The following is a 20,145-nucleotide window of genomic DNA, read 5'->3' on the forward strand; positions in this document are numbered from 1 at the left end:
TGACAATATTATGTATATGTTGTATTTATTTTAAATGATTTTGTCCTATAAAAAACAGTATAGAAAATAAAGGTAAGAAGAAAAAAACCAGAGTAAAACCCCACTCCGACCTTCGTAGACGTCGCATATGTCCGCAAGAATATGCAGTAAGTCGCGTATGAGCCGTGTATAATCCGCCGCGCTGCCGACTCGCTCTCTTCTCCGCACCATGGAGGAGCAGCTCCGGCGGCTACACACTCCCGTGGCTCAGGTCCCGCTGTCGCTGCACACCCTGATGTGAGACCACCTCTCCTTGCGCCGCCAGCATGCCGCTTCAAGCTTCGGCCGCCGCTACTCTAGCGATCCACTCCATGTCCTCCTTTCCCTTCAGCTCGCATCATATGGATGACCAGCTCGTCTTCCACTTCCATCCATCTTTTCCAATTCATCCTTCGTCATGCGAGCATGCAAATTCGTCGTAGCCAGCTTTTCCAATCCATCTCCCAATATCGTATCTGATTGTTATTCCAAGGCAACTTGTCATAACCCAGAAAAATTACGTATATAAAGTGGTGGCACTTGTTATAAGGAAGCGAGGTGGGACAATTGAATAAAATAAACTGTACGTGTGTGACCTTTCCTTATGGCATACGATGGAAGCAAAGCATCAATTCAGCCCATTATAAACTGGCCCACTTCGGTCTTCGATGTCCAAGGTAGCGAGCCTGACAAAGGATAGCGGTCGGACGAAAATATACGGAACGAGCGAACCGTTTTACAACTACGAGCGGTGGCACTGCTGGTAATTTTGAAAAAGAATATGGGCAATAAGAAAACGGACGAAAATTTAGGGGAGAAACCTTACTTCCTTTATTAGTAGGTAAAGATTTGATTCTCCGAGTGGACTGCGGAGACTCGTCGTGTCCATTCTAAACATTATTTATCAATCCATATGATAACGATAGAGAATAAAGCGAATCCAGCTATACTTGGCACAGGCAGCCGTCGGCCCGTCTGTACAGAACATGGAATAACCACGCGTATTCGTCAACTTCAAGCAAACGAACCTATGTACGTGTACCGAATGTGTGTAGTACAACGGATCAACTCAGTTTCCGCTAGAAATATAAGACGTAAAACCCAAAGACAACTTGGTGGAACCAAACAGACCCAGTTAACCAAAATCAACCCCACAATTCTTTAGCACGATCGACAGCTATTGCAGCAAGGATTGCAAATGGCAACCTTCAAACTCAAAGACTATTTGAAAGGGGGATTGCAAATGGCAACCTTCAAATTCAAGACTCTTTGAAAGGGTTTGACCTGACAAACAGTGGATGGTCCAATCACATCCACAAATATACCATTTCCCAGTGCCAGTATTACAGCAGATTCTACCAGGAATGACAGACAGACCATGTTGACAACATTCTCGACGAGTGAGTATCAGTACTCTCTCTGGGAAAACAGACCTCTTCCACACACACACAAAATTCACAACCAACATAGTAGACACATTCTCCACATAGTTCAATTTTCTCATCCTAAGCTCCTACTGTGTGATTTGGCATCCTTCGCATCCCACGACCAGCCTTCTACACATTCCACTGGAGCAAAGGACGAAACCGAAACCAAAACCAACTTGATGGACACATGACACCGGGAGACTCATCCGCGGAGAAAAAACTCCTTGCTTCTGAAATATTCAGACAACAAAGGTTAGATAGATGAGCCAGAAACAAAGTTTGCGTCCAAACTCAAATAAAACATTAGCAATGGAAGCAGAATTAACCAATTCAAAGGGCAATAGGTCTGGAACAAATGACACGTCAGGGTTTTACAAACAAGGCACTACAAACAAGAGAAGCTTAGGAATGAATGAAGTAATCAACAAATCTGAACAGACTATATGAATACGAAAACAGCTTTCGACTGTTCAAAGTACAAAACTCATTTACGTCAAATACCTTCACCATGGGACTGCACTAACAAAAGCAGCTCAAGAATGTAAATTCTCACGGCAATTCAGTTCCAGGTCCGTTTGACCACACATATTGCAATATTAGTCCCTAGCGACCAGTGCTGCAGTGGCTTATAATATGAAAGCCAAGTTTTAAAGGAATACCAGCTAAGTAAGTAAATCTTAATAAGTTTTAATCACTAGAGTTTAAACCACCAAGTGAACACAGCCAGCAATCAATTTCTTCACAAAATTATAACTTGAGATAACTAGCTGAAATGTACAAACATTACAGGTATGGGCTTAAGGGCAATGCAGTTTGCAAATTTTTAACTTGAGCACTTATAAGATAAAGCTAGAATTGTTTAATGCACTCTGATGTGCCAATTATTTTACTGTTATACATCCTAAACCACAGGAAATGATACGGGATAATCATATGGCGCTCTTGATAGTTTTCTGACTAGAAAACTGCACAAAATAAATCTAATGAATGACTCAGTACATGCTAATAGCCATTTTATGCCCACTGTGCACAGTAATCAACAACACTGAACAGACTAGATGAATACAAAAACAGCTTCCGGCTGTTCAAAGCAAAAAAAAAACTCATTTACATTCAAATACCTTCTTAATGGGACAGAACTAACAAAAACAGCTCAAGGATGTAAATTCTCACAGCAATTCAGTTCCATGTACGTTTGACCACACATATTGCAATATTAGTACTAGCGACCAGTCTACAATGGCATATATTAATATGAAAGCAAAGTTTAACAGGAATACCAGTTAAGTAAATCCCAACATTTATTTATCAAATAAAGTTCACACCATTAAGTGTGCGCAAGCAGCAAACCTCACAAAAGTATAACTTGAGACAACTATCTGATATGTTCAAATTTTGCAGGTATGGGCTAAGGGCAATGCAATTTGCAACTAACCTTTGAGTATTGATAAGTGAGTTAGAATGGTTTCATGCACTCTGATGTGCCAATTATGTTACTGCTATACATCCTAAGCCAGAGGAAATGATAATGGATAATCATCTGGCACAATTGATAGTTTTCTCACTAAAAGACTGTACAAACTAAACCTAGTGGATGACTCGGTAGCTGTTAATGGCCATTTTACCCCAGTGTGCACATTTATTCCTAATACGGAACAGGGAATTCCAATTATCTACTTGAAGCAACAGAGAACAAGTACTGCAAAGAAGCACACTACAGTTTATAGCATCACCGAACTTGGTAGTTGCATGTCCAGAGGAAGGTTGGTTGTGCAGCTAGTGATTATTATGCATCCAAAAAAATAACCCCATACTACATTCACCAGCTTCTATTGTATGTTTGTATTAGGTCACAGATATGAATAACATTGTCAATACACTACAGGCCATCATGGCACATTGGAAGGACAGGGAGCGAAGGAACGCAGCAAATAAACTTGATAATATCAATTGAACAACTTTCATCTTCTCGATTTTGAGGCCACTGATCAAAATGCGTTCAAACATGAATGGGAGGGATCAGGAAGTTATTTACCTAGACAATGTTGGCATTGTAGGCAGCGCAAAGCTGAAGAAGAGCACCTTTGTTTGCTGGATCCACATGCTGCTCAATGACAGGACCAAATCTTCCAGGAGACTGAGCAGAAAGTGAGGCCAAGGATGTGACCAGAAACTGTTTTGGATCATTTACTTCTTTCAACAGATCATCTTCACTCTTCCCAGCATACTGGAGGCGCACAAATGAGACAGAGTAACCTGATGTTCTCTGACTATCCGCTGCATCAGCTCCATCATTTTGCTCTTGTGCTCCATCTTGGTCCGTTCTGGAAAACAGTGCGACTATGCTATCGAGCAATTTGCCCCACGTCTGGGCTGCAGCAGCATCCAACAGCACCGCAGACTCACAAAGCAACTTTGTTGAGGCAACCGTTGTAAGCTTGATTTCAAGAGAACCTTTGATCAACTTGAGATTGGGAATCCAGAACCGCTGAAGAATTGTGGTGAAAAGACTCGGCTGAACTGTGTCCACAGAACTGACAAGAACACCTGGCCCGTACTTGACGGACACTAAGGACATGAGCACCACAAGAGAATTCACAAACTTCACTGCTTGCCTAGTCTGTAGCCGAGTGAAGAGAGTACTCCATATCTCACCAATGTGTGGACTCATAGTGTCAAGACCAACGTTTTGCACAAGCGTGTTAAGCATGTAGAATGCAGAATCTTCAGTGCTGGCACGCGAAACAAGACTACGGAATATCACCAAGATATTTGGCAGCCTGCCTTCTTGGTTAAGCTCATTTGGAATCTTCCGAAGGAACGCCCGCAGCAAGCGAACCAAGGCAGGAACACATGGTGGTCGGTCCCAGGTAGCATTGCTGAGCAGGACACCAAACAGCTGCATGTAATTCTGCGAGAGAGGTGGTTGGCTCAAATTGACAAGCTGTGCGAATATCTGAAAAGCATATGGCCAGAACTCCGAGATGTCCTCAACTAATATCCTCTGGAGTACTGGGAAGAGGCTTGCCTCAAACAAAGGGACTAATGCTGGGTCCTGCTCACCAGCCTTGCCAATCACTGCTGCCAGAGACTCAAACAGGTAATGGTTAAAGTCAGGGTTCTTGGGGTTATTGCAAACTTCCATGAGAATCCCCACAAGACGAGCAGTTATCTCATGGACAATTTGGCCAGCGATGGTAGCAATCCCAAGCACTCTCATCAGGCACTTCATCAGATAGGGGTTCTCATAAGAATCGGGATAATTTAGCGCCGTGGACAGGCTCTGAATAATCTGCTGGGCAAATGGACTGATATCAGCAGCAACATACCGTGAAGTCCTTGTCACCACATTAGCCCCTGGTACCTGGACCACATCCTTGGTGATCAGCAGGTTCTCGATAAAGATGGCAGCATAGGAATGCACAACATTGGACTCATGCGTCAGGAACCTCGTCACGCTTGGAAGCAGTGCTAGCGCAGTAGCCTTGGGTATCTGATCCTTGAACTCCTTCAAGAACCTGAGGACAGTTGCCTTCAGCATCGGCTCAGACTGCCAATCAGCAGCCTGCAGCTCGGGCACAATCACAGACGCAAAGAAGCTCTCCATGTCAACCACAGGCGTCCCACCGCCAGTGGCGCCAGGCTTCTGCATAAGAGCGATAACAAGATATATTGCAGCATCCTTCTCCTTCCAGTTGCTGGCCCGATCAGCCGCATACGCAGCCAGCATCTGCTGGACCTGCGCCGACACAAGCGCCGCCACCTGTTCCCGGTAGTTGGCCGCAAGCCCCCTCAGCAACCGGCACGCAGCGCGCCTCAGCGTATCCGTGTCACTCCCCTCCGCGTCACGCCTGACATACTCCACCCAATTGACCTCAAACGACTCCTCGTCCTCGTCCCGCAGCCTCAGGTTCGGCACGACAACGCTGTCGCATATCTGCTTCATCGCATCAGGCGTACCGAACAGCGCGTGGTGGACGCTCTCGGCGACGGTCGTCAGGAACCTTATCGCGGTGACAGCGAGCTGCCCGCGCGAGGGCGAGACCGTCGGCGCCATGAGGAGCCCCCACACGGCCTCCACGAACTCCTTGAGATACCCCCTGAACTCCTCCTCGTACTTCTCCATGTAGAGCTGGAGGTTGTCGCAGACGGCGGCGCGGAGCGCGTCCGGGGCGCCGTCGGCCTCGACGGGCGGCGGGTAGGAGGTGGTGAGGAAGGCGCGGAACTCCGTCATCCACTCGCGCATGTGGTCCTCGAAGAACTCGGGCAGGTCGACGGAGTTGAGCGAGTGGAAGATCTCGGAGCAGAGGCGGAGGCAGTCGAAGACGGGGCGGAGCTCGAGCGGGTTGGCGGAGGCTGGGGAGGATTGGAGGCGGCGGGAGGTGGAGAGGAAGACCTCGAGGAGCGGGGCCGCGAAGCCCTCGAGGCAGTACTTGAGGTCGATCCGGAGGGTGTTGGTGTCGAAGGCGTTGCGGAAGCGGGCGAAGAGGGAGGCCGCGGCGGCGAGGAGCGAGTTGGCCGCGGGGACGTCGCCGGCCGTGAGGGCGGTGCCGAGGGAGGCGACGATGGAGGGGAGGAGGGAGTCCCACTTGGCCGGGAAGTCGGCGGCCGCGGCGGCGGCGAGGGCTTCGGAGAGCTGCGACTGGATGAGGGGCGGGGCCGTGAGGAGGAGGTTGAGGATGTGGGTTTTGACGATGGCGCAGTCGGTGGCGGGGAGGGTGTCGGCGGCGTCGTCGGAGGAGTCGGGGGAGGGCTTGGGCCAGCGGCGGCGGAGCTCGTTCTTGAAGTAGACGGAGGCGGCGAGGCGGGCCTGGAAGTCGTGGCGCGGGGAGGAGGCGAGGGCGAGGAGCGCGAGCGCGAACCCCGGGGAGGAGGCGGCGGAGGAGAGGCTCTGCTCGGCGGCGCGGCGGGCGGCGGCGTCCGGGGAGAGCGTCTGCGCGAACCAGCCGGCCAGGGTGTCGAGCGTCTCCGGCGGCACCTCCATTTCCGCCGCGATCTGGGGCGGCTAGGGTTTTGGGTGGGCAAGATCGGGAGGAAGAGGGTGGATGGCGAGGTAGGGTTTTTCAAAATCTGGTGGGGGAGAGAGGAAGAAGGGGGCGCTTTTAGGGTCAAGCAAGCAAGGAAATCCTCGCTCGATTGATCGACGCAGGGAAGAAATGGAAAGGAGGATATGGGGAGAGAGCAAGTGATGGATATTTGGGCCGCTTCGACAAGAAGGTTACTGGGCTGAGACAGCCCGGAGTGGGATAGTATAGTAGTTCCGGCCTCTTTCTCTCTAAAAAAAATACTTTCAGCCTCGGAGATAATTTGTGGAGAAAAAAATACTACGGAGTATACTTTTTCTTTTGCGACACAATAGAACACTATTTGTCTATTTCAAACCTCCCTTTTGTAGCTTGAGTGTTTTAAACAACCGTTTAGACTTTAACCCCATATACCTTATGCTTATGGTGATTTTGCAACTTCTAAGTTATAGAAAAAAGGTTTAAAGATATTCATAAACCTGGTGAGTTAGAGGTTAATAACCTCCAAAATTAAGATACACGGGAACATGAAAGAGAAACTAACAAACTTGGGTTTGCTCGTATCTTTGTATCTATCATGCCTCTTGCTCCTTGTGGCCATCTTATATAATCGACTGAAGATGGTAGCTTGTGCAACTCCATCTTCTCACACAAGATTGCTTAGCAACAAAGTCATTTATTACCAGTCATAGTAGTCAACACATTGCCACGCAAGATAAATTGGTACTAGCAATTTTTGACTAGTCAACTCATCACCACTTGACTACAGGTCAACAACTTGTCCTACACACTTACTTGCTTGCCAAGGCAATGGCTAGCAAAACAAATCATCATCTTGTCATGCAGGCTTTGCCACTTTACGAGTTTTTAGCAAAACAAATCATCATCTTGTCATGCATCCCTCCTGCATCGATATACCAACGGGGGTTTAGGTTTCTGTCACTCCGGCAACCCCGCAATTGGCAAACAAGTACAAGATGCATTCCCCTAGGCCCATAAATGGTGAAGTGTCGTGTAGTCGACGTTCACACGACACCACTAGAAGAATAACACCACAACTTAAATATCATAACATTGAATATTACTCAACCATAGTTCACTACTAACATTTAGACTTCGCCCATGTCCTCAAGAACTAAACGAACTACTCACGAGACATCATATGGAACATGATCAGAGGTGATATGATGATGAATAACAATCTGAACATAAACCTTGGTTCAATGTTTTCACTCAATAGCATCAATAACAAGTAGAAATCAATACCGGGAGAGTTTCCCCTATCAAACAATCAAGATCAAACCCAAATTGCTACAACGGTGACGATGTCCAGCGGTGGTGATGGCGGTGATGATGATGAAGATGATGGTGATGGTGATGGTGATGGAGATGATGTCCAGCTCGATGACGGTGACGATGGCGTCGATTTCCCCCTCCGGGAGGGAATTTCCCTGGCGGATTCCTGCCCGCCGGAGAGCTCTTTTCTCTCGGTGTTCTCCGCCCCGCGAGGCGGCTGTAACCCTTCGTGAGGATCCCTCTGTGGCTTAGGTTTTCGGGACGAAGAGTTTCGCGAAGAAAAGGAGGCGAAAGGGGCTGTGGGGCCCCCACACCACATGGTGGCGCGGCCAGGCCATGGGCCGCGCCGCCCTATGGTGTGGGCCCACCTTGGGTCCAGCTGGCTCCCCCTTCTGGCTTCCTTCGTCATCTGGAAAAATAGGATTTTTGGTAAAATTTCCTTCCACAGTTGATCTTCCGAAATATCGCATCCTGACGGTGCTTTTTCCAGCAGAATCCTGGCTCCGGTGTGCGATCTTCAAATAATCATGAAACATGCAAAATAGATGAAATAACATAAGTATTGTGTCCCAATATGAAATATATCAATGAATAACAGCAAATTATGATATAAAATAGTGATGCAAATTGGACGTATCAGCCATGCAGGAGGAGGAGCGACAAGTGTTGTTCGAGTTCGTCGTCGTCCTCAAGGGCGACCCACTCGGCATCCAGAGACTGCCGGACAAGTTCGCCGACTTCGTCACCGGCAACGAGTCGTCCTCGCTGCATCTGCGGGAGGCTGCCTGCGGCTACTACCGGTGGATTGTGGACGTGATCTTCGATGCGCGTGGCAAGATGTACCTCCACATCGGCTGAGACAAGTTCGCGCGCTACCACCACCTCGAAGCCGGCTTCGTGCTCACGTCCTCCTACCTTGGTGAGGGGGACATGAGAGTCAAGGTGCTCGACGAGACACGCTGCCGCCGACACTATGATACGTCTCAAACGTATCTGTAATTTTTGATGCTTCATGTTTGTTTTACACCAATTCATATATGTTTTGTTTACACTACGTTACACTTTTACATGATTTCCGGCACTAACCTATTAACAAGATGCCACAGTGTCAGTCATGTTTTCTGCTGTTTTTGTATTTCAGAAAAATTATACAGAAAACATTCTTAGAATTGAACGAAACAAAAGCCGAAGTCAATATTCTCATAATCCGGCGCAGTTTAGGGGACGCGGATGGAGATGCTCGCTTGTGTGTGTTACTAAGGTTGGAAGAAAATCTGCTGACTCATCGACAGAGACAAGTTTCAGAGCATCTCCAGCCGCGTCCCCCAAAGCGTCCCCCAAAGGGATTTGGGGCGCGCCGGACCAAAAAACCGTTCCAGCTGCGTCCCCAAAGCCCATTTTTATCCGGCGCGCCCCGATACGGTGTCCGGCGCCCCGAGCCCGTCCCCGTCCCACAGGGGACGCACCGGGGACGCCGGACACACCGAAAAGCGAGGCGGGGAGGCGGGGCCGACTCGTCAGCGGCACAATAAATTTTAACCTAACCGTCGCCTACCTCGCGACGGAAGTTATTGGCGCGCAGCGACGATGCAGTTCCCGCAGTGACGGTGCAGTTCCCGCAGAGCCGCAGCGACGTGTCCCATCGCGCCTAGCTCTGTGTGCCGGCGTTAATGAGCGCCACCGCTCCTCCGCCTCCCTCCGGCCTATAAAAGGGCCGCCTCTCATCGTCCCTCTCACACACAAACCCTAGCGCCTCTCTCCCAAACCCTAGCCGCTACCATCTCAACAAGACTCGACGCTATGTCTGGTAGAGGCGGAGGCCGACCTCGCGGCCGTGGTCGTGGTCGTGGTCGTGGTCGTGGCCGCGGCAGAGCTGAACGCTCGCCGTCGCCTCCCACGCCGTCGGCTTCATCGTCGGAGATGGACGTGGAGCCGGACGTGCTGTTCGAGTTCGTCTTCGTCCTCAAGGGCGACCCGCGCGGCATCCAGAGGCTGCCGGACTCCTTCGCCGACTACGTCGCCAGCGACGACCGCCCGCGCACGATGCATCTGCGGGAGGCTGCGGGAGGCTAGTACCGGTGGATCGTCGACGTGATCTACGACGCGCGTGACAAGATGTACCTCAACATCGGCTGGGAGAAGTTCGCGCGGCACCACAGCCTCGAAGCCGGCTTCATCCTCCTGTTCTCCTACTTCGGCGACAGGGACATGAGCGTCAAGATCTTCGACGAGACGCGCTACCGCCGGGACTACCACGGCAACAGCACCGACGAGGATGACGACTGGATGTTCACCTCATCGGTAGAACCAACAAGGGCACCATCCTCCCGCTAGATTTTCCAGTTTAGGTGACTGGGTGTGCCCTCGAGTGTTCTTTCTTAGCAGCGAACACAGGAAACCTTCGATGCACGGTCTAGTTAGGTTTAGTTTCTTTGCAAAATTTTATATTTGTGTCCACCATGGTTCAAACTATGTATTAGTTTGTAGAAAACCATGTTCCAAACTGTGTCTTCGTGTAAACCATATTCCCAATTATGTAGTAGTTTGTGGAAATTGAAATAAAAATATTAAAAAAAGTATTTTAAATGTTTGGGGACGCGGCTAGAGAGCGACGTCCCCTAAAGGCAACACGAACAAAACACGTCCCCCCCCCCCCCAAACGCTCAATCCGGCGCGGTCTGGGGGACGCGGCTGGAGATGCTCTCATATAGCTTGCTTCTACCCAAAGTAGCTGCAGGTTATTGTGTTGAGGAAGCTGACCACGAAAATGGTTCCTCAGCTACGGGGCAAACTTCATTAGACCATCTGCTTTTTACCCTTTTATTTTGGTATATGAATATTTTAAAAACACAAGCTTAGTTTCATAAGTTATGCAATTGCCCTGCAAAAATTCAGGTGGACAGATTAGTTACCCAGCCTCCTGGCAAAATTGGAATCAAACCAATCGGCAATCTGTAGCCAAATTTGATAAAACCTACCAAAACCGAACAGCCCAATGGTCCAGGGTGTGTACATAAACAAAGAGCAATCGCTGCCTCATTAAGGAGCAAAAGGGAATAAAAAAACTGCTAAATATAAATTTCTAACTCATCCATGCGAAATGTACCTTTTATGTTCCGCAATAATTAAGCCATACACTAGGAGAACGGTATCTTTCCAACGAAACATCAAAACTAAGGGCCACAAGAACCTACCGTTACAACAATGGCGGTTTAACTTGTGCTTTTCTTGCATTGCTAAGTCAGAAATCTCAGCTTGCTGTCTCAGACCTACAACTTCTATCAACAGACTGGAAGGTGTCAAAGGGCTGACGCTTTGTATGCGACCAGCAGAGTAACCCACCTCTACCGCACAGACACTCCCCTCAACCGATTCTAGGCTTAGCTCATTGCATTGCACGAGACATTGCAGCAATCACTTTCTCCCTCGTTTGCTGTTCAGAGCCAGGGCACTTGATGATAAAAGAATGGACTACCGTTCCGTTGTTGCCTGTGAGTTTTGACTCACCCACGCAGACTTCCGCCTCATCAAACGCTTCAAACACTTTCTTTAGCGGATGTTTGTCCACTGGAGACATTACTCGGACAAGAACCTCATCTTGCACTACCTGGATGTCCACGTCCGGTCTAGTGGGCACCATACCGGACTCGACAAATCGATCTCTCTCTGCTTCCATATCTTTGAGCTTCTTCTGAAGGTCGGTGATATATGCTATTGCATCACCCAGCAGGGAGGCCTTGTCCATTTTTGAGATGTTGGGCACAACAGCTCTCAATGCGTAAAACCGCTGGTTAAGCTTCTCCCTCCTTTGGCGCTCAGCCTCGACATGATTCAGTGGCTCCTCTCTCCCATTTGCAGGCTTTCTTCCTCTCTTCCTTGGTCGTCGGTCCTCTATCACAGGTGTTGTCCCTTCCTCTTTACAGAAACCATTCACCTCGGTACTATCTCCATCAAAAACAGCTGTTCTTGTAATCAGGGCACTGGACTTGGAACTGGTGCCTGCACTAAAATCTATTTGTCTAGGCACCTGTGGCTGCATCTGATGCTGGCTGACCATCTGCAGTGGTTTCACTAGCTGTGGCGGTTTCTGAAGCAATGGTAATTTTTGGAGCTGGGGTGCTTTGTGAAGCTGAAATTGAGTAGTAGTGGAGCTGTCGGCAGTTCCATTGTTGCAGTGTGTAGCTTCATTGCTCACTACTAGTATACCATTGCCAAACTTCTGCTGATGAGAATTCAGGCCCCGGGCCTGACTCCAAGTGAAATTCTGCAGCCCTTTCTGGACATTGGGTAGCAGTGAGGTGCCTCCACCAGCAGACCTCTGTTCCCATGGCCTTTCATCTACCTTTGGTACCCCAACCACTGGCCCAGCTGAAGACCGACCAAGGTTCAAATCCTTGCCAAAAATCTTTGCCAAACCAGGTGACCTCTCAACATGACCATTTCCTTCACGGCTCTGAACTGTATCCTTATTGCCACTTGTCCCCGCAAACACAGACTTTATGGTCTGGAGAGTCTCAGCATTCTCAGCTACATGCTGCATAGAACCCAGCTCGAGCACCCCAGTCTCAAACGGCAGCAACAAGATAGTCTTAAATCCTGCCATGCTTGCAAGGTACCCCCGGTAACAGTAATTAGCCGGGAACACGTTGCGCTCAGAATTTGGAACCCAGAGGGGAACACCTGCTGCGAATACCTGACCAGGGCCACCGGCACGGCGCGGAAATGCAAAGTACATAGATGCCAGGAAGAACATCTCCGTATCCGTCACCTGATCAATGCCAGGGGCATAATCCTCCTCATCAGCACCGCCAAACGCTATGTGCAGCCGCTGCAGCACGCGCTTCCGCATCCGCTGCCTGGCATCATCGTTGCCCGGTGAAGCAGCAGCCCCCACCTCACCGTCATGAGGCTCACGGCACGAGCCATCCCCCCACCCAAGGACGAGATCACCGGACTTTGTGCGTGAAAGCTGCCAGAAGATGGCGTAGTTCCAGCTAGGACCAGGGTGGTCCGACTCGATGAGCTCCTGCAGCTTGTTTTGCAAGTCCACAGGTAAGGACGTAGCGACGAGGCCCTCGGATATGGCACCGCCTCCTTTCGTCAGGTAGGCAAACGCGTCCCTCCCGAGCACATTGGTGCTGACCGTCCGGTCCTCCTCGGTCCACGCCGCACCAGTTCCTCCGTTGGCGCCATCCTCCTCGACCTCCATCTTCACTACCATAGGACCTGCTCAGAACAGCGTCGATCAGGTCAAAGTGCACTAAATACATCAGTGTTTTGTCGCAATAATTGGCAACCAAACTACTGAGAATGACAGTTTAAACATACATGGGCAATAATATATTTTACTGCAATTGGGAATACAGGGATGAACTTAGAACAAAACATAACTAAACTCTTAACCACCGTTCAAGGTAAACACACACTGATCTGGATCCCAAAAAGTAAGTATAAATTTGTAAACGCTGTAGCTGGTATCCTCCGAATTCACTTCTTAACAGAATTAGCCAGGCATACAGTGAGAGATATAAACTGTCTAATCTGTCAGTGAGTGAAGGAGGACGCTCTATCTCAGTAATAATAGGAAACTAATACAGTGTGTAAGTTCAACGTGTACATAATTCAGTGCTTAACAGAATTAACCAAGCACACATAGATAGTATATACCTTGTCTAACCGAGTGATGGAAGACGCTCTAAACCAGTAATAACAGGAAACTAATAAGTGCTGCGTGTATACACACGTAAACGAGGAAAGTCATGGAATCACGTGATGACCCATTCGGAGCACACAAAAACGTTTGACATTAAAATCAGCACCCAGAAGATGAGATACGTATCCCGTTATTTTAGTTCCCCGAGGGACACATGACTCCCACACTGGACATCGCATTCCCCATGGCAGTATTAACCGCACACAACAACACAGCCATATGCATGCTCGTGCCCGATCGCGGCCACCGCTAGAATCCAGCCTAAACAGCCATGTCCTCCACCACCAGTCTACCACCGCCCGCACGACATAGCGCCTCACCGCTCCGCCTAACGCAGCCCACCCGCCGGACGCGACAGCCCACGCACGGGTTGCAATCAGTCCGTTCCACGACAAGATGCGCCGTACCGGGGAGCTACTGTGTCTTGTGGTGGGAAAATTCGGAAACATGGGGAGACGGGGGGAGAGAAGTGGTGGCCGGAAATCTCACCGGACAGGGGCTCCCGAGCCCGAATCGGCAGCGGGGGCGCGAAATCCAGCGCGGGCGGGCGGGCAGGGCGGGCAGGGCGGCAGCGCCCCCGGAGCTGTGGCGGCGAATCCGAGCCCCGGCCGCGACGGCGAAGCCCGGATCTTCCCCCGCGCGCGCGGAGCCGAGGTGCGAGAAGGGGCGCTCCTCTCCCTCGCCCTCTCCTTGCTTCGTGGCGGAGGAGATGGGGGCCCGCGCGGGTCTCGGGGCGCGGCGTGCGCGTAGGGGGAGGGAGAGGGATTCCACGGTGGTGTGTAGAGGAGTAGTTTTTTGTGTGGCGCCCGAGGGGATTTCGGGAGGGGGAGGCGACCCTGCTGCTGTGCTGCTGTGGGAAAACCAGGGCTGGCCCCTTTTCTACTTGGAGGATCCCGAGCCGAGCGCCGCGGGATGTTTTTTGCCCCGTCGGCTCGAGCCTAGCCGAGGGGATTATCAACAAAAGCACCGCACTTTACTACGATGTACTCCACTGATCTCTAGTGTAATTACCACCTCCGATCAAACATTTCATGACTCATATCTAAAGAAAAGTGGAGATGAAGGACGTTGCCAAGTCAAATCAGTTCTTGCTAATTTTTAATAACAGTTTAGTTATTCTTCTTCTTTCTGCAGCTATTTTTGGCACCAAATTATCAGTGGAATTCAATACAGTTCACATTCACACACGGATCAAACTTTCAAGCAAAAGAAAGGGAGCTTCTGCAGATATGATCAGGATATGATCCCATACCTATATGTATGGTGCAGTAAATATAAATTGCAATCAATGTTTCAATGAAAATCTTACATGGTTTCACTCTGTTGATAGATCATTTATGCATGAAAACCACACAAGGCAGGGTTTCTTCCATGCTAGGATGCGGTCTACGAGCACTCGTCTCTTCATCGATGTGACCGATGTTCTCCATCACCGGTGACAAAGTTGGAATTCCTCCAGCCGAGTAAAGGTTCACCGCTGATGGTTGCTGTTCTGTCGTTACATGTTTTCAGGTGTGGGTTTGGTGGAGCGGCGGCGGCAGCGACGGCCATGGCGACTGAAGGATACGCAACGAGGATAAGGAAAGAAATTCAGGGCGGCGGCTTCCACTATTTTGATGAGGCGGCATCTTCCATGGGAGACGGGGCCAAGCATGGGAGGAGGCTTTGATGGCAATGGAGAGAACCATAAGCCAGAGCGGGATGTGGGCATAACGGACTAAATGACTCACGAATGCTCATAAGAACAATCGTGTGAATCGGTGATATAAGGGGAACATATAATAGGGTTGCGTCAGTTTTATGATACGCTGTCCATTATACATTCTGGCATATTATCCGAGGGGTTTGAAACAAAAGATTTTCTTGTAGAAGCTGAGTGTGTGTCACCGTTGTCGTAAAAATATGAAGAATTTCCCAAAAGGTCCGTCCTGTTGTTAGAAATTTTATATAGGAATGAAATGTAGAGAAGTAGTTCGTACTATTTTTTTCTGAGAAACTATTCCTCTGAAACAGATGCCCTTTAAGGGGTAAATTCCCGTGAATTAGAATCCTAATAAAATCCTTTGATGACCTTTGGACCAAAGAGGCTCTTAGGTTGTATGTGACTTGTCTTTTCTAGTGTGTGTGTGCGCTGACGTGTGCATTGTACATCTTATATCATTGTAAACATCCTGCTTCCTGCCCATTCATTTTGTTTCCAAATAAATAGTTGTTTTACATCATAGAAAGAAAATACTCTCTCCGACTAGTACTATTTTTGGCCTGAAAGGAATGAATAGACACACTAAAATGTGTACATTCCTCCGGTTCATCGATAAGTATTACGGATCGGAGGTGGTATAATATTATAGATTATAACCATGCCTCTGAAGGTAGTATTTCTTATATGAACACGCATTTTTTTCTCAATTTGCACAATGGCGAAATCATGCGCCCAAGGAAATGCACACGCAGCAGCTTGTCTGGATGGATGGTTTGCATATCTTCTTAAGATGCAGAATGGCGAACACACGTGGCCAAGCAATTCCACACGCAGCAGATGGAGTGCTAAACATTGTCTGGAACCTCGATGGTTCGCCAAGTTTTGTTGCTGAACCCCACGTTAAACATTAGCTAGGTGATGCCGAGAAACGCTTGTCGATTCGTGCCCGCCGGATAAGCCCCAAGTCCTTTCCAGCACCCTGTGCGTAGAGATTACAGAAGATGAGGACTAGTACATGTAAAACACACTCCAAGCGCCGGTGGACCCTACGCTACTCCTTCAACTGCTAAACGCTAAACGAGGCCTTCACGTGAACTGGCGGGCCCGGCTGGCGCCGGCTCGGCTCGGCTGGAGCCAGGAGCCGGCCGCGGGCGGGCAAGGCCGTACTAAGTACTCGCTCGCTCAGGCTTGGCGCGTGAGCACGTGGTCGCCACGTGTCCCCGGCGTTGATCGGACGGGACACGGGACGGGAGGGAGTTCAGGGGAGGCTCGTGACGCCACGTGACCCGTGCGCCCCCCGAGGTCGTACGAGAGCGTTCACGCACCCGCGTCTATTCCAAACACGTCGCTGACGCGCGGGGCCCACGCGCACATGTGGTCCCACCCTGCCGCGCGGGTGGAGAGAGGCCTTGGGGGCGTGGCGGGGTGGTGGTGGGAAACGTGAACCCTATTTAAGGAAAACGTGAGCGCGCGAGACCGCTTGACACGTTTGTGTGCTGAATCTAAACGGGAACCCGCGCCTGACCCGCCTGGGTTAGTTCCGCTGACGCGGTGGCCCCGCGTTTTCGTGGTGTGTCCGCGCGGGTAGCTTTGCCGGTACGCGTAACGGGGCGATTAGCATGCGCCATCTGATGTGAGGAAAGCGAGAAAAGACGTGCCGGGGGTGGGGAGATGGGATGGGTCCAACGTGAAACGCGTGCTCCTCATCAACGCCCTCGCCGGAGCGGCTCACCTCACGGCACCGCCGTGGAGGCGTGCGCGACGGCCGGCGTGCCTGCGCGTGGTTAATCACTTAATCCCGGCGGTCCCCGGCGCCGGCGAGTTGCGTCGGGGTAACCCTGCTTGTACGTGTGCGCACGCGAGGTGGCAGAAAAGAATCCTTTCAATCATCACTTAGCTTTTTATTTTTGTTTATAAGTGCATTTTGCTTGCTTCTCGAACAGTGGATCACATGCATGCATGGCTGGGCGCTGGCTGTTTGATTGTTTATGCGTGAGGAATAGTTTGCGTGGGCCAAATTAGACTCCGCGGATGACAACCTTGTTGGTGGGGTTCTCACCTTTTGTTCTCACGCGAGTTAGTAAGAAAAGATGTGGACAGGACGGAGGAGCTTTGGAATTTGGATATGCACTAGAGGTGACTCACAAGGCCCTGCCACATGAAAACCGGTACGTGCGAAGGAAACTAGGAGGCGGCGGAAAGAAACACAAAACCATCTAGTGTTCCGTCCTCCTCGCCGGCGATAGCGCCGGTCCGCTCCACCTCCGGTGGCCTTGGGTCTTGGAGGTGTGGTGGACCACGGTCCCTCGCCGGCGGGGAGTTTCCGTTTTTAATTTAGTTTGTTTTTCAGTCTCTTTTTTGGGATGGTGAGGCGGCGGCTACATCCTGAATAAGGTCCTCTCCGCCCTATCCTCGCTCCGGTGGTGCATCTAGCGCTGACGGAGGGCGCCTGGAGTTGTATGCCCATCGGATCTCCTGGGATCCGGTCGGTTTTCGTGTTTATTGGTGTGGTTTCATGATAGTCTCTTCCGATCTACGGTTATCATCATTGGCGATGGTTGCTGCTCTGGTGCGTTGGTTCTTTGGGACCTTAGCACGACGACTTCCCGTCTGTCTACTACAACAAGCTCTACTACGACAAGCTTTGCCTGACTCCGGCGATGGAGGGGCGAGGACAGCGGCGCGCCTTCGGCTCGTGCTAGTGTTTGTAGTCGTCGCTAGGTGGTCCGAGTACCAATTTGTAATTTTCTTTACCTTTTGGGTTATTTGTACTACTGTTGATGATTATTAATAGATCGGTGGATTTCTCGCAAAAAAAAAGGCCCTGCCACATGGGGCTCGTTTGGTAGCATGGTCTTACCTTGACTCGTATCGGTACTGTAATTTTTATTTAGTTGCCTGACCTTATCTACATTGTTGCATCGCGCGGTTTTTAAAGCATCCTTGGATTAGGCTATGGAACAACGCCGGATCGGCCGATTCTAGTGGGCCACCCAAATCTCGCACGAAGCTGATGAAAAAAAGAATCTTCGGCGTGCGCGCAGGAACGAGGAGGGAGATGTTAGGAGCTGCGACGCGCATCGGCGAAAAGCGAAAAAGGGAGCGTGAAAGATTCTGTCACCACCCGCCGTGCCCCATCACCTCCTCCACTCTCCCCCCAAACTTCGAGCTCCCCCTCCCGTCGGCAAGCAGGTAAGAGATGCACAGATCTTTGGTCGGCGATGGTGCCGGCAGCGACTGCAACTGAACGGCTTCATCTTCTTACTGGTGCGGCACTTATTCACCTCCGACGATGATTGTAAGGATTCCCAGCCCCCCCTATGCTCATGATTTTCCTTTGAACACAAGTCATGGTAGCTTCTTATTTGTGTGATTTTAGCTAGTTCTGCCCCCTCATACTAAGATTGCCCCCCTTATACTTCATTTCTGGCTCCATCCCTGTGGCTAGGGTTTGATCTTGTTGCTCGGATTAGGCCTGAATGTGCTGAGTTAACATGATCTTCTAGGGTGCCACATTTACCATTCCATGTTTGTCCCAAATGTGATGAGTTATCATGATCTAGCTAGGTTTTGTGTTGTCCACAGTTGCAATGATATTGCTAGTCTGATTTAGGATGATGTTGGTATGATTTATGTTGTCCACTTTAGTCATGTCTTTGTTCTCAAGTAGATTCACGTTATATGTACTACGATGCGTGTAGGACTCATTTTGTGATGACTTTAGCCAGACGCTTCAGAATCCCTTCGCAAGTTGCCGGCCCCTCTATGAGTTCCAGGTGGCGGTCACTCCTTTTTTTTGTGGCTTAGGTAGCGGCAGATGTGGCGATGAGGATGACCTCCATAAATAAGAGCAAGAACCGCAGCAACGTGGCCAAAGCAAAGCCAACGGTCTACGTTGTACGGAATATAAATAATCCATTCGATTTACTAAATGAAAGGGAAATTACATAATTATGCATCGACTGTGTGCGGACACGAAATCCATGGGCATACAAGTCCACGAGACAAAGCCAATAAATTAAACCATCCCAAGTCATGTGTTGGCAAAGTTGTGGCCTTCACTAGGTGCGGATTGAATTTAGCAACTATTTTTTTTGTAGTGTTAAGCAATGCCAATTGTTGTTGGATTTGTGAAATTTTCTTCGTTCAGAAAGTATAGAAGTTACGATTTTCCTATGTACTTAGCTCGATAGTTGAAGGCAATCTGCAATGCCTAGAAAAGGAAATGTGAGTGTTATCAATGTTATCTTTCATAATTTCGCGTTGGTTAGGATACAACTACAAAACCAAGAGTACACCTACACATGACATTCCTATTACTTTTATACCGACGAGGTTCGTTATTCCCAAGTGGGCTATATTAAGAAAAATGATAACTAATAATTACTTATTCTTGGTTCATCGATTCCGGGTCAATCTTATTGTTTGTGCAACTACTTGTATTTAGTTCCGACACTTTTTCTAAAACTCAACGGACGACGCAACCCCACCGCATGAACTATTATTATTAAAATTTAGATCTCTCACATTGCATAATATCATTATCAGTATCATGCAAATCCATGACACTAATTTATTTACTGTATTAATACTGCATAGTATCATTGATAATGCATGTTCCTAATTTAGTTATTGAGTCACACTCCAGTATTGTTTTTTTATGCGGAGACATTGCATAGTATCATGATTAGTACCATAACTCTCACTTAGTCTACTCATTTGTAGATTTTCAATACGAAGTTGTGGATATAATCGACTTCATATTAACCTTCTGGTTTGATGTTCTACGAACTATGTACTAATAGAATTGGGCGATCTTTTTCCCCCTCCCAGCTCTCGTGCGTCTACAGTATCTTGAGGGTCGACCGGAGTTGACCGGGCCTTCCGACGGCCTCTCCGCCAGATTAGCTGGCCGGAGTCGGTCTTGGAGCGGCGCCGGAGTAGTTTAGGTGTAGATCTAGTTGT

General features: G+C 49.3%; 2 protein-coding genes across 2 annotated transcripts; both read right to left on the minus strand.

Annotated features, from left to right (window-relative positions):
- Window positions 1-1,225: 1,225 nt before the first annotated feature.
- Window positions 1,226-6,565, minus strand: LOC124692602 (exportin-2-like). The gene is made up of 2 exons (XM_047226000.1): window positions 3,481-6,565; window positions 1,226-1,675 (listed from the first exon to the last, which is right to left on the minus strand). The coding sequence occupies exon 1, from the start codon at window positions 6,427-6,429 to the stop codon at window positions 3,481-3,483; it is 2,949 nt and encodes a 982-aa protein (XP_047081956.1). The 5' UTR covers window positions 6,430-6,565; the 3' UTR covers window positions 1,226-1,675.
- A 4,257-nt stretch (window positions 6,566-10,822) lies between these two features.
- On the minus strand, window positions 10,823-12,986 carry LOC124692603 (transcription factor MTB1-like). The gene has a single exon (XM_047226001.1). The coding sequence runs from the start codon at window positions 12,984-12,986 to the stop codon at window positions 11,151-11,153; it is 1,836 nt and encodes a 611-aa protein (XP_047081957.1). The 3' UTR covers window positions 10,823-11,150.
- Between the last annotated feature and the right edge of the window lie 7,159 nt (window positions 12,987-20,145).

The sequence above is a fragment of the Lolium rigidum genome, chromosome 2 (genome assembly GCF_022539505.1).
Source record: "Lolium rigidum isolate FL_2022 chromosome 2, APGP_CSIRO_Lrig_0.1, whole genome shotgun sequence".
NCBI classification, from domain to species: Eukaryota; Viridiplantae; Streptophyta; class Magnoliopsida; order Poales; family Poaceae; genus Lolium; species Lolium rigidum.

What these genes read in the sequence shown, in the direction of transcription:
- LOC124692602 (XM_047226000.1), bottom strand. Translation starts at nt 6,429, where the DNA reads ATGGAGGTGCCGCCGGAGACGCTCGACACCCTGGCCGGCTGGTTCGCG.
- LOC124692603 (XM_047226001.1), bottom strand. Translation starts at nt 12,986, where the DNA reads ATGGTAGTGAAGATGGAGGTCGAGGAGGATGGCGCCAACGGAGGAACT.